The sequence below is a fragment of the Trachemys scripta genome, chromosome 2 (assembly GCF_013100865.1).
Source record: "Trachemys scripta elegans isolate TJP31775 chromosome 2, CAS_Tse_1.0, whole genome shotgun sequence".
Classification (NCBI taxonomy): domain Eukaryota; kingdom Metazoa; phylum Chordata; order Testudines; family Emydidae; genus Trachemys; species Trachemys scripta.
In genome coordinates, this window is record NC_048299.1 from 179,949,334 (window position 1) to 179,964,533 (window position 15,200).

Consider the following 15,200-nt stretch of genomic DNA (forward strand, 5'->3'; position numbering starts at 1 on the left):
TACTGCAGCGAGGTCATCTGCATAGAACTCTATTCTCGGGGTATGTCTACATGGCAATTAAAAGCCTGCGGCTGGCCTGTGCCAGCTGACTTGGGCTCACGTGGTTCAGTCTATGAGGCTGTTTAATTCTGGTGCCAACATTTGGGCTCAGGCTACAGCCCAAACTCTGGGACCCTTCCACCTTGCTGGGGCCTAGAGTCTGGCAATCGCATTACCCAGAGAAAACCTTCATGAGAATCTGATGAGACCTAGACCATTTGGGGTGTCCACCAGTCAGCTTCAAATCCAGAAGATAATTTGAAAGGGGAAATCTTTGAACATTCATAGTGCAGTTTTCCAGCAACACTTATCAAGCAAGCCTATTGAGAATTCAAACCACAAAAAGGAATCCTGAAGGTGAACTGCAGAGCAAAATGAAAATTGAGTGAAGCACTGATTTATGTGCCGAATGACCTCGCTAAGCGGGCTGGCTGTGCAGGAAATTCAGCACAGAACTGCATTTCAACTTTCCAAAAGTCAGTTGTGCTGAATGCCTTATGCAGTCTGCTTAGTGGGAGCTTTCAGCACAAACAGACGTGCTCTAGTCTATTTTTATTTTTCACTTTGCTGTTCACCTTTAAAAGAAAAAGCAAGAGAGTCTTTGATGCAGCAACCATTGGATACTCAGTCTGCCAGCTGAGAGATTCAATGCAGAAGCGACTCAGGTAAGCAGGGCCTTCAAGAACAGCTGTAATTATGATGCTGATGTATCAGCTACAAAGCTAAAGCTGTTTCCAGTCTACCTACCATGTTGTACAATCACAGTGACCTCAGCTGTGGACCGCTGTCTCGCTGAGTCTGTAATAGTCAGCTGAAATGTATAATCTCCTTCCTGCATTGCAGATAACTGGAGGTATGGAGTCCGCACTCCCTAGTCATTAGGTAAAAAAGAGGATTATAGGAGATGAAGAAAGAAAAAGAAAAAAAGGTACAAAATGGTCTAAACAATACAACTTAGTATAGTAGCCAACTAACAACAATAAACATTGTTTGTCTTTGTCTGCTCAAATGTGTCTCAAGGGAAAAATACATATAAAAGCAAATTTCAGGTACACTATTCAGACTCGCGTATGCAAACAGCAGTATTTCATTTGTAGTCAAATTAAAATTTCTTATTTTGCTATAATTGCTGATTGTTTTGAAAACAATGGCAATGAACAACAATAATTTCTTGTGGCGCACATGTGACATTTACATTCATAATTAACAAGTTAAATTATGATCATTATTATTACAACTTGTTTCATTTCCTTGAGGATATGTCCTTTTATTTAAACACGGCAAAGCTGTTTAAATGTAATATTTGTAAAAAGAACAGCTTCTCTCAGTTAATATGAACACATAGTTTAACTAAAATGTCATTAAAATGCAAAAACAGATTGCATTCATATTGGGAAGATAATATAGGTTTGGGTATCTATTTCATATCAGTAAGACATCTTATAACATTATATTTTGTTTATTGTATATTATTGATATTTTCACTAGAAGACAAAGAAAATATTTAGAATACAGAAGGCCCAAATCCTGGACCCACTGAAGGTTAATATCACTAATATCATAATAAGTTATGTCACTGACTTTAGTAGGATCCGATTTGGTCCTAGAGGTAAATTGCCCATCAGGTACTCTCTCATAATGCTCACCACACAATTAATGGTAATCCGATATTTAAATATAAAAGTGTGTAAAGGGCCCTTTATAGCTCACCTCCCAACCACCATATTAATAAGTGATCATTTGTGGCATCATAACAATGCATACCATAGCAAATTATGATGCAGCACCACCTATGTCTTTGAATAAAGATGTCATTTAAAACAATCTAAAGTGTAATTTTTATTATTAATTACCCAGAGCTCATTTCTGTACTAAAAATCAGCTACTGGCAAATGCAACACTCCTCACATCCTCAGCTTTGTAGCCACGAAGACTATTCCCAGTTCTTGAGCAGAAATTGTAACATGCCCTCGCATTTTAGCATCAGCTAATTGATGAGCCCATTAGACATATTAAGCCAGCGTCCCATTCACACAGGGGAGTTGCTTTGGGCTGTAGTAACTCCCAGAGCTAGTTACAGGTTGTACAGACACCCAATTTCTCAGACTTAGAGCTTGTCTGCACAGTTTCTGTACCACTGAATCAATTTAGAAATGAATATAGCTAAAAATCAGTGCAACCTTCTATTGTGAACAGTTATAGCAGTCGAAAGCTGCTTATATGACTGGGAATAACTCAGTCCATGCGAAGGGTTTGTACCAATTTAATTATAATCAGCTTCTAAACGAATATAATTATAGTGATACAAAAACAGTGTTGGCAAGCCCTGAAGCATCCTCATTTTCAACATGGACAAGCCCACGTATCCTACAAAAGTGGCTTCTGTGGTTCAGCTGCTCTGGAAATTAATTAAGTCAACTCACTGCAGAGTGAAGAGCTGTGGCCTTGCAGAGTGCAAAAAGCCCTGGATAATTTTCATTAAAGTGAGTTCTTAAAAGGGAAACAGCCATAAAAATTAATAGAGTAAATTGGCTTAACTTTAATACGACTCTACAATGTTACTGAGAGTGGAAGATACTGTTATGATGAATGTTGAGGGACTGAAGCTGATGGATCTAAAAGCTGCATTCTATTCGTGACAAATGTAATAAGCAGTTAAGCTTATTTTTGGAGTAAGAGAGCTGAAACAATAGGATCCACCATGCAAACAATAGGCCACATGCCCGGCTGGTCAGAAGCTGATCTATGTAGGTGCAGGGGTTTCACTGGGGACTGAATGCAAACATAGGGGGCTGGGTATTGTTTGGTGAAGCCCCCTCTCTCTGTGGGAGAAGCAGCCAGCAAGGGAAGCACTGGTAATGTGTGTCAGAAACCACAATGGGGATGGAGCAAGACCATGGCTGGAGCAGGACTAGGAACAGGGCTGGAGCAAGGCCATGCCTGGAGCAGACTAAGGCAGGTAGGGGAGAGTTCTAAGCCCTGGAGTGACATTGAGCAGACTGGGCTACTGTTCCTCCTGTGAAGCATATATACCTGCCCTGAAAATCACCAGGCCAGTTCCTGGCTTGTGGACTGGCTGGAGCCTAGCAACGGAATGACTCATCAGTGCACAGGGCCGGCTCCAGGCACCAGCGCAGGAAGCAGGTGTTTGGGGCGGCCAATGGAAAGGGGTGGCACGTCCAGGTCTCCAGCGGCAATTCGGCGTCGGGTCCCTCAGTCCCTCTCAGAGGGAAGGACTGGCTGCTGAATTGCCGCTGAAGAATGAAGCGGCATGGTAGAGCAGCCACCGAAGTGCCACCGATCGCGGCTTTATCTTTTTTTCCCCTCTTCGCCGCTTGGGATGGCAAAAAAGTTGGAGCCGGCCCTGTCAGTGCATGTGATTTAATCAGACTCTAGTTCGGGGATGACTCGTCACCTTACAATGTGGCCCTGGAAAAAAGCCAAGTGAGAGTGGGCAGAGTGCTGGCTGGAAAGAGATTTGGAAATGTGAACAAAGAAACTGTCCTCTTATCTGTCCCTACTGTGTTCAGGGAAACAGGACTTTGCGTACATTCTTTTTACATAAACAGGATTGTGTCAGAGAAATACCTGACCCCACCATCAATTTCTCCTCCTAATGGAAACAACTTGCAAGACCCTGAATGCTTGAGGCAGAAGGGATAATGCTGCTATTAACAGCTGGATGCAAGGAGAGAAACTGGGAGCTGGTATTCCTGTTGAACCAAAAGGGAACACATAATGGAGCTGCTCACAGAAATCAAACATGGCCAAAATAAATTAAAACAACATCTCCAGACTCTAAAAAGAATTTAATACAAGAACTGCATATTTTGCATGAGTCAAAAGGAGTAACAATATGTTTTAAGTAACAACTAGCAAATGTGGTGAGTGACAATTTCTAGGTATTTATCTGCTGAAATTAGAAGCAAAGATAAAACAAGCTTTTGATATTAAACAAGAAGTAAGCTTACCTGCATTGCTACTACTTTGCCTTTACTTTTGGGGCTAAGCGACCACTCGTAGCTGACAATCTCATGATCATCACTGCTCTGGTTTCCATTCAGCGTGATGAAGTTTTGGGGCAAAGTTATTGCCTGATTTGGTCCTGTGTTGGCAATGGGTGGGTAATCCACTTGTTTGTTGACTGTCAGAGATGCAATTGTGGAGTTAGCTGCTCCATCTGAATCAGTTACTGTTAACCTACAGGAGGAAGGAGGATATTGAAAATTCATTAGTTTGGATTTCTGCCAAGTTCTGAGTTCAGATGCCCAGGTTTCTCCTGCAGCAGGAGATGGCAAAAATAACACCTAAAACAAAGCAAAGTCAAGAGCACTTTCCCACGCGGATGTAAAGTGTTTCTAATGTGATCAACTGCTACAAAGGAAATCCAGGTCTTAGGTAAATGATGCGGCAATGATTTTCAAACACTGCCTTGCACTATACTGAAAATATACCTGAAATTTTTAAACTCTCCCTGTTCTTGACCACAGATGAAATTTTGACTCCATTTAAGTCAATGGCAAAGCTCCCATTGACTTCAACAGAGCCAATATTTCATCCCAAGTCCCAAATTCCTAACACTTACTGAGTAAGAACCCAAGGATTTAGCTCCCCATCTAATTCCTGTTAATAACTGAAGAAAAGATTGTTTGAGAAGTTCTGAAATTAGATACCAGACATAGCAGAGGTGAAGAAATTAACATTCATAGTGTCCTCTTTTTCCTTTGTGGAACTAAAATTATTTACTTTAGTGGGGTTTAGCATCCTCCAAGTTTTTTGAAGACAATGTCAATGGAGGCTAAGTCACAATACCAAAACAATGACGTATAAAGCTATATTACTGCTAACAATAAACAAAATGGAAATCCCATTATACGTTAAATTACGATTGAGATCTAAATCTACAAGTGAATGAACTTCTGAAGTAAAGCTACCTGGTTTAGGCATTTATACCGTGCTCCTCATTGTGGTATCAGAACACATCTTTAACTGAATTCGGGTGTATCTAATGTACATAACGGAACACTTAGAGGGAGTGCACTTTGAAGCTGTCCACAAAATTGGGCAAAACTAGTGTAAAGCGAATCTATCATGAGGGGAAGGATAGCTTTGCAGTGAAAGCAAAAGGACTGGAAGGTAGGCGCTCAGTGTTCTATTCCCAGCTTTGCCACAAATTGCCTTTGTAACCTTAGACAAGTCACTTTAATGTCTCTGTACTTCAGTTTCCCCACCTGTACATGCGTATAATAAATGGTCACCTGACATAGGTCCTTTGAGACTTAATTATTGTATGAAGAGCACTTTAAGATCCTTATTCGGAAGGGATTCTAGAAGCATCCCCAATATGGGCAATGGGTCAATTTCCATTCTCATTTACACCCCTGAGAATATGGAGTAACTCATGAAGTCATTAGAGCAGCTCCAGACTTACATCTGCATAACTGAGAACACAATATGGACCTAAGCAAGTATTAGCACACAAAGCTTGCATAGAGCACCACACTTTACACACATGTACGTGAACTCTAAGTTCCAACACCTCAATGATATTCTGTTATGTTAAGAAGCAATTTTATATTAAATTTAGAGCTCACATTAGCGGGCAAATCGCCCGGTGAAGTCCATGACAGTTCTGCCTATAAAGGGAGTGCAAGACAGGGCCCTAAACTAAAAGCTGCTAGAAAATGGAGAGTTTATCCTACTGAACAAGCACTCAGAATTACGACAATCTCTGCTGTTGCACAGAAACCTGGATTGGCTCCAGTTTCAGCAGGCTATGCTGGGAGGCAAATGGTAACAGTGAAAAGGCTTTACTGAAGAAGTTAATGATTCTTGCAATATTGACTCACCAGAATGCTTTGCAGTGCTGAGTCTCCTAATCCCATTCTGTCTACAGTTAGTTCTAGAGCCTGACTACAACAGCTGACTACATACGGATACCAAGGACACTTGCCAACTTGTGGAATGAAAAATAATGAAAATAGTCTCTCCTCAATTATAGAAAACATTGGGGCAGGGGGGGTGTTGCGTTTCTGATGTATCATTTTGCATAACACCACGCTGCAAAGCAAATTTTGATTTGCTGCAACATGTCAGTCGTGTGAAATCCATGTAAGTGTTTCTGCATTATCCTACTCTCTCAGATTCTGCAACAAGCTAAACTGAGGGGAATAATTAGTCAAAGACATAGCCCTCTGTTTGAGGCAAACATCACCACAAAGATTATTGTTTTATTATTTGTTTTACCATAGTACCTAAGAGCTCTAGTCAGGGACCAGAACCCCAGTTTGCCAGGCACCATGCAAATAGAACAAAAAGTTGGTTCCTGCTCCAAAGGACATACAAAAAGAAAAAAATCTTGAATTAAAATCATGATGTGAGACTTGAAACACAGGAGGAGGGAAAGCAACCCACTTACCGGAAAGTGTAATTTCCGGGAACAAGGTTAGACAAGTGCAAAACAGGCGTGTCAGCTGATGCCTTCTGTTCTCGCAAGGGACCTTTAATTTCCTCCCAGTGGTAGCTCAGTATCTTAGTGTCATCTCTACTTTCTACACCAATTAAAGAAAAATACCAGAGTCCCGTATTAGCGCTATGAATATTAAAAACTCTCATACTAAGAAACTTTAATTGGTTTTCTATATTTATCTTTTCAGACATGTTCACACACACACGAATACACAGAGCAATCTCAATTTGCTGACAAGTATTAAACCACAACATCTGACACACAGCAGTATTTCCCTATACTTAGAATATGATAACTCCTGGTTATGTTGAGGTAAATGTTGATTTTTTTAAATGGCAACAAGTGTATAATACAGCAATTACATTTAGAAGGGGGTACAGTTAGCTTCCTTATTCCATTTTAAAAGGGAAAAAAAAAATCATGAAAGGATATAATATACCAAAGAGACCATAGGTAATTGCACTCCAGCACTTAGGGTAGCTATCTATTTAAACTTCAATCCTGCTTAAATTTTAAAATATGCAAGTAGTTCCATTGGCTTGTGTGTGTTCAATGGGACTACTTGTGCATGTAAAGTTAAGCAAGTGTGGAAGTGTTTGCATGATTGGGGCCCAAGGGTTGGTGATTAAATAACACCAATAAAAACAGAAAGAACGGCTCAGATGATGATGAAGAATAAGAGTGATATTCAACACAAAGCAGAAGGAGCAAAGGCAGGCAGCAGCCTTCAGAAAGCTTAACTCTATACTGAAGCTGTGAAGAGTAAGAAAAGCGGTTGTAGAAGAGGTCTCAGCATCCCCTATGTCACATGGAGAGATTTCCATACTGGTCCTGAACAGATTGCCATGACGGATGACAACGGGAACTGGAGGAAGGACAGGCTATGAGATTAGTAGGTCTGTGGGTCCAATGGCCCCCAACACACTGCTCAAGTGGAGAAGCAGCTGAGGGGGCTGCACCCTGGCCCCAAATTGGAGGATGCATTTCATCTTCCCAACCTCCCCATGCAACTTGATTATGTGAAGTCTGATTGCCTGAGCTTTCTGTGGGTGAAGAGAGTAGAAGGAAAGAGAGAGCTCAAGAGTGGATTATTCCATAACGAACTTCATTCAGCCTCACATCTTATACATGTTCAGCCTGAGTATCTCCTGCCATGCACCTTGTTTAGTCATATATGCCCTGATTCAGCAAAGGTACTTAAACACATGCCTAACTTTAACCCCATGAGTAGTTCCATCGACTTCAGTGGGACCACTCACATGCTTGAAGCTGGGCATGTCTTAAGTACCTAGGTGAATCAGGATCTTATCCCTGTGCAAAGTGAATGTAAAACACCACCACCAGTAAGAGTGAACGAATGCTGACTTGATAGCATTCCCCACTCACATTCCCAGGCATAAATGACTGCAAAGTGGTGGAGAATTAAGGCCAAAGTCTATGCCCATGTTGCTTTCCACTTGAAAATGGATCTAGTGAGCGAAGCTTTCAAATTTTTAAAAATAAAAGGTAAACAAAAACTAGAACTGAAACAATGGGGCTCAAATTTCCTGACAAACATCATAACCAAGTGTCACTTCATCAGCAGGACAGAGATAGAGGATGTAATGTTATAAACATATAGTGCCGAGACTCTCATATGATATGTTGGAGATGGTGGTAATAAATTAAATTTACCATCCATAAGAAACAACAACATTACAATTCTATATAAGGATCATAGCATAAAAACAAAGAGTTGCCCAGTACATACGACTGCCATCAATGAAGGTAGAAGTTGTAGGCAAAGACACCTCCTGTGCGTTGGGGGAAGCAACTGCTACAGGTGGTTGGTTTACTCTGACTGCTGTGTGAAAAAGAGGAACAGAAAACTACGTTTAAAGAAGACCTGTGCATAGAACTCTATTCTGCTGAGATTGCTATCTGCCAAATCTATAGGCAAATCAACATCCAACCAGTGAGCAGGAAGATTAATGCTTAGGCACTGGGGAAAATAATGGAGGTTTTGTGTGAAATCAGATAGAAACTTTGCACCTAACAATGTATTATTTTCTATGATGAGAAGCTAAAGAACAGCACTTAAAATGGTGTTTTCTTAAAGAACTATGAGCTAGATAATTAAACAGGAGAAAGCCACTCAGCTTTGCTCAATATATTGTCTAACACTACCAGAAAATTGATTTCCTGCAAATTTTGAGAGTCGCAATGCAGTTTGCTGGATACATGAAGTAACCCAGGCAGTTTTGGAGCCATATTGCAGGTCTGTAAAACAACAGTCCCTCTAACCTTAAATTTAGGAGCCAGACTGTGAGTGATTAGGGAGAATGAATGATATGCTCATATACCACTACTGGTCCAGATCCTTAGCCCAGGCCAAGTCCCCTGTGGGCCACTCTAGCAACATTAAGTGGATTTAAGGCCACCCTATTGGAGTATCTAGGAATTCCCTTGATGTAGGGGAATGCCCTAGTGACAAAGCTAGCACAGGCAGCTCTAGAATACCTGCTGTACCTTCTGGGGCACTGTAGGGCAGAGCAGGGGAAAGGATGTTAGGTCAGAGTGCACTGTGCTCCAGCAGTCCTACCCTAGAGACTGTTCCAAATGGCCTACGTTAGATCAGTGTTGTGGCTGCTTTAACTTGTTGGGGGCTGAACTGGCCCCTTCCACAGCCCTCAGCGGCTCACTATTGGGGGGCGAGAGGGGGAAACGGGGTCTTCAGGGAGACAGACAGGTGAAATAATGCCCCTCCCCATAGGTGCATGGAGCTCTGGAACAGCTTGGGATTCTGCACACTGCACTTAATTCAATTTAGAAAAAAATTCCCTGAAGAAATGTGTGGGACTGAATACAAATGTGTGTGTTGGGTTAGGAGACTACTTATTCTTTTAACCCAATAAAAAAAAATTTTTTTTTTTTTTTTTTTATTAAAGGTGGTAAACGAGCCCTTGTGTTGAAAAATTTAGTTACTATTCCGGCAAACTGATTTACCTGGTTTGACAGTGACATTTACAAATCCTTCTCCAAATGCGTTTTCACCAGAAACGGTCACTTTGAAGGCATAGCGGCCTACTGACAGCTGAAGCATAGAAAAGAGTGTTTCCAGTTACAGGCAGGAATGTCACAGAGATCTGAACATTTAAAGATTTGCCCGTCAGACTGTAAATAAGTGACTTGAAATCCAGGCCTCCATCTATAAAGGCATGCACAAAGTGTGCTGGTCATAGGGTAACCAGATAGCAAGTGTGAAAAATCGGGATGGGGGTGGGAGGGTTATAAGAAAAAGCCCCAAATATCAGGACTGTCCCTATAAAATCGGGACATCTGGTCACCCTACCTGGTCATTGCCCAGTGGTGGGGATTGAGAAGGAGCCATTTAAGACACATTTACTTTCCCCTAAAAAGCAGTTCTCAAACAGGGGTCCAAGGTCCCCTGCGGGGCCATGAGCAAATTTCAAGGGGTCCACCATGCAGCGCCAGCATTAGATTCTCTGGGGTCCAGGGCAGAAAGCCGAAGCCCCGCGGCCCCAAGCCCCCGCCATCCAGGGCTGAAGCCAAAGCCTGAGCAATGTAGCTTCACGGGGCCCCTTGTGTGGGGTCCAGGGCAGTTGCCCTGCTTGCTACTTCCTAATGCTGGCCCTGGCTTTGATATACAGAAAACCAGTTGTTGTGGCAGAGGTGGGCTGTGGTGTTAATAGCATGTTGGGGGGGCCTCAGAAAGAAAAAGATTGAGAACCCTGCCCTAAAAGATCAGACTCCTCTGAAAAACTTTATATGCCTAGTGAAGACTCTGACATGGGCAGAGGAAACAAGGGAGCCTTAACAGTCAGTAAACAAGAATAAACTTCTCTGGGATGCATAACATATAAATTAGAAGGACAGGAGGGTCCCATTTCACTCTAATGCTATAGCTCACCAACTTTTTCTTTCTGTTGAGGAATGTTAGGCCAGATCCTCAGCTGATGTAAACTGAACATGTAACAGCTCCATGGTCTTCAGCAGAGCTCTCCTGATTCACATTAGCTGAGGATGTAGCTTTTAGGATAGCAGTTAGAATTGATTTATAAACCAACAATCCTAAAGCCAATCTGGTAACATGCTGAGGGAAGCGCAACTGAAGTACTCATACCAAATCAAAGATGCCTCCAATGCAGACTGAAAAAAATCTCATGCAGCGGTTATGAGAGTGAAAACAATCAGGAGTCCTTGTGGTACCTTAGAGGCTAACAAATGTATTTGGGCATAAGCTTTCGTGGGCTAGAACCCACTTCATCAGATGCATGGAGTGGAAAATACGGAGCAGGTATAACTACATGAGAAGATGCGAGTTGCCTTACCAAGTGTGAGGTCAGTCTAAGGAGACAATTCAGTTAATAGCAGGATACCAAAGGAGGAAAAATATCTTTTGAAGTGGTAATGAGAGTAGCCCATTTCAGACAGTTGACAAGAAGGTAGGAGTAATAGTAGGGGGAAATTAGTATTGGGGAAATTAGGCTTAGGTTTTGTAATGACCCAATCTCGCTTACTTGAGAGAGTTTCAGTGTCCGTGTACGCTTCCGCTCCATTTCACCCTCATAGTCAGCAGGGTGACTGATCAAGCTCCACTCATAGCTGTAGGCTGTTTCTGGGAGTGAAAAATGGTACAGTACTTATTAGCCTTGCCTTCCATTTAAACAACTATACAGACACATGGGGAAACAATGAAATGAGGTTGAATGTCTACAATGCAAAATAATATAGTCAGAAGCAATGACTTAATAAAAACATAAGAACGACTATACGGGGTCAGACCAATGGTCCACTTAGCTCAGTATTCTGTCTTCAGACCGTGGCCGATGCCGGATGCTTCAGAGACAGTGAACAGAACAGGGCAATTATCAAGAGATCCATCCACTGTCATCCAGTCCCTGCTTCTGGCACTCAGAGGCACAGGGACACCCAGAGCATGGGGTTGCGTCCCAGACCATCTTAGCTAATAGCCATTGATTGACTATCCCCCATGAACTTACCTAATTCTTTTTTGAACTCAGTTATACTTTTGGACTTCACAACATCCCCTGGCAACGAGTTTCACAGGTTGACTGCATGTTTTGTGAAGAAGTACTTCCTTTTGTTTTAAACCTGTTGCATATTAATTTCATTGGGTGACCCCTGGTTCTTGTGTTATGTGAAGGGCGTAAATAGCACTTTTCTATTCACTTTCTCCACACCATTCATGATTTTATAGACCTCTCCCATATCCCCCTTTAGTCGGCTTTTTCTAAACTGACCAGCCCCAGTCTTTTTAATCTCTCCTCATATGGAAACTGTTCCATACCCTGATCAATTTTGTTGCCCTTTTCTGTACTTTTCCCAATTCTAATACATCTTTTTTGAAATGGGATAACCAGAACTGCACTCAGTATTCAAGATGTGGGTGTACCATGGATTTATAGTGTGGCATTATACTATTGTCTGCCTTATTATCTAGCCCTTTCCTAATGGTTCCCAACACTGTTAGCTTTTTTGACTCCTGTTGCACATTCAGCAAATGATTTCAGAGAACTATCCACAATAACTCCAAGATGTGTTTCTTGAATGGCAAAAGCTAATTTAGATCCCATCATTTTATATGGATAGTTAGGATTATGTTTTCCAATGTGCATTACCTTGCATTTATCAACATTGGGCAGGAAAATGGCAGTCATCAAGTCTTGTGAGATCCCTTTGTAATTCTTTACAGTCAGCTTTGGGCTTAACTATCCTGGGTAATTTGTATCATCTGCAAATTTTGACACCTCACTCTTACCCCTTTTTCCAGATCATTTATGAATAGGTTGAACAGCACTGGTACCAGCTCAAATCCTTCTGGGACCCAACTTCTGATGTTTGAGTCTGATCTGAATCATTGCTCCATACAGTACGTGTCAAGCTGCTGCAACATGCTGTAACTCAGTGATATGAACGGTGGTGGGGGAAGAGGGATGCAAATTAAGGGATTCTGCAGGCATTTTAGCATGAGTACTTACTCTCCTCACGGTCACTGACACCAGCTCCTGAACTGTCCTGGTGCTAAACACTCATGCACAAAGATTTCATTCTTTGCACCAGGAGCCAACAGCATTAAGAAAAGTTCAGCTTAGTGTTCTCAGCCTAAATTTGTTTCCAGCAGATAGTGTAAGTGGACATATTAGTCCAGATCCTCCCTAGTGTAAGTCAGTGTAGCTCCAGAGGAGGAGATGGTTAATTAATCTGCATGCTCAACACAAAAAACACACCCACTAATCAGAGTCATAAACGTTAAGGTCAGATGGGACCATTACGATCATCTAGTCTGACCTCCTGCATAACGCAGGCCACAGAATCTCACCCACCCACTCCTGTAACAAACCCCCAATAGCTCAGACATAGGCTAGAAGTCCTCAAATCATGGTTTAAAGACTTCAAGGTGCAGAGAATCCTCCAGCAAGTGACCCGTGCCCCACGCTGCAGATGAAGGCGAAAAACCCCCAGGGCCTCTGCCAATCTGACCTGGAGGAAAATTCCTTCCCAACCCCAAATATGGCAATCAGCTAAACTCTGAGCACCTGGGCAAGACTCACCAGCCAGACATCCAAGAAAGAATTCTCTGTAATGACTCAGATCCCACCCCACCTAACATCCCATCAGGCATATTTACCGCTAATAGTCAAAGATCAATTAATTGCCAAAATTAGGCTATCCCATCATACCATCCCCTCCATAAACTTATCAAGCTTAGTCTTGAAGCCAGATAAGTCTTTTGCCCCCACTGCTCCCCTTGGAAGGCTGTTCCAGAACTTCACTCCTCTGATGGTTAGAAACCTTTGTCTAATATCAAGTCTAAACTTCCTGATGGCCAGTTTATATCCATTTGTTCTTGTGTCCACATTGGTACTGAGCTTAAATAATTCCTCTCCCTCCCTGGTATTTATTCCTCTGATATATTTATAGAGAGCAATCATATCTCCCTTCAGCCTTCTTTTGGTTAGGCTAAACAAGCCAAGCTCTTTGAGTCTCCTTTCATAAGACAGGTTTTCCATTCCTCCATTAATCTCTAAAAACCCCTTCGAAATGCCCCTCTGCAGCTGGTGTCACAGAGAACTGCCTCCGCAGATTAGAAGGGGAAGTTCTGCCCCCTAGATCCCCTCCTAGCTGTGGCTGTACGTACAGCCTCAGCGCCAAACTGTGTTGATGTATCAATATTTTATGTCTCCTTGTTTGAAAAGATTGTTAAATTCACCTGTTGGGGGTGGTGGCACAACAAAGGCATTCAGTTCAACTTCGTTTTTTGGTAGAGTCACCTGTAAATTATCTCCAGCTGACACCACGAGTTCTTTTACTGGATCTGAAGAAGATAAAAGCATTGCATTTTAAAAAAACAGAATAAGGGGAAACTGATTTGAAAAAGAAATTGTAATAGGGATTGCATATTTATTGTACATCATGTGACAACTTTCTGGGGAAAGATGGGGAAGAGTTACATTTTCTTGATAAATTTGATTACGGATTAATCTTCTCTCACCAGCCTACACTTGAGATTGGCTCCCCCTGAAGATGAAATCAGAATTAACTCATTTTTGTTTTACATGATGCTTCCAGAATACAGACCAGGAACCAGTTAGCAAATTAAGAAGCAGTCTAAATCTTGAGAGGCATAGCCAGGCAGACTCGGAGAAGTCAGTTCCTGCAGACCTGCTAACACCCAGAGGTCAGTGCTTACTCTTTTTTACAGGTAAGTGCTATTGCTGCATGCACTCTCCCTAGCATGCCCTGAGGCACTCTTTTTCCTGCAGGATGCCTCTGATTGCATCTGCTCTGCCTCTATAGCTCTACGCAGACCACCAAACCCAACTGTGTCTGTTGTGCTTAAAGGCACAATTCAGCCCTAAATTCAATCAAATGCGTTTGAGTCATCAGTCAAACAACTCTCAGTGATTCTGATAACAGGCTTCTGAACAGTTTCTAATGCTTCTTGGAAGCATTCCAAAGAAATCACAACCCCCAGCCGAGTCAGAACTAAAAAAGATTACACCAAATAAAGTAACACAACAACACTTACTAATGCAATAGGAGCTCGCTTTTCCCACCAATTGTGTACTTTTTACAGGTTGGCATGATGCCGCAATTGACATGATTAATAGGTTATTCATAGCGTCACATTTTCAACGTCCATGAAAATAGCAGGAGAACATGGAAAAAAACACAGCTTGGCTAAAAGGTGACCATATGCTTTGCATCTTATTTCATGCTGCCCTCCCACTAGGAACAGTCTTCCACTTCTTGGCCACAAAGAGTTCTTCCTCTCTTCCTTCAAACCACTCTTCAATCTACAAGGTCCACAGATCCTTTAACCAATGGGATTTATGTAGCAGTGCACTTTCAGGCAGGGTTCAGTCAAACAGAACTATATATACCTAGGGTTTTATAATCCTTCCCCACTACTCAGAGACCGCAGCCTGGAGCACCCTGCTACCAGAGGCTGCATTTGCTGATGCCCAAATGTCGTTTGTAAATTTTGAGCAGGTATGCCCAGCAGACCTCATCATCTGGTGCAGAAGATCTCTCAGCCCAGGAAGCTGCTACCACTCTGAGCAAGTGCGCTTTGATGCTGGTTGCTGGAGATGTTCTTGTCTGAAAGGCTTCATATATGCACTATCCCAACCATCTTGAAATAGTAGATTTTGATGCTCTCTTTTCT

The 15,200-nt window shown here is 42.1% G+C and overlaps 1 protein-coding gene across 5 annotated transcripts in view; it reads right to left on the minus strand.

Annotated features, from left to right (window-relative positions):
* KIAA0319 (KIAA0319 ortholog) overlaps positions 1 to 15,200 on the minus strand; it is a 78,174-nt gene that overhangs the window by 23,198 nt on the left and 39,776 nt on the right. For all 5 annotated transcript variants that reach the window (XM_034762427.1, XM_034762426.1, XM_034762431.1 and 2 more), the window contains 7 exons: positions 13,743 to 13,847; positions 11,029 to 11,126; positions 9,494 to 9,581; positions 8,259 to 8,351; positions 6,458 to 6,590; positions 4,011 to 4,239; positions 787 to 910 (listed from right to left, as the gene is read on the minus strand). In XM_034762427.1, the coding sequence (XP_034618318.1) occupies positions 787 to 910; positions 4,011 to 4,239; positions 6,458 to 6,590; positions 8,259 to 8,351; positions 9,494 to 9,581; positions 11,029 to 11,126; positions 13,743 to 13,847 (870 nt within the window). The remainder of the gene's footprint in view (positions 1 to 786; positions 911 to 4,010; positions 4,240 to 6,457; positions 6,591 to 8,258; positions 8,352 to 9,493; positions 9,582 to 11,028; positions 11,127 to 13,742; positions 13,848 to 15,200) is intronic.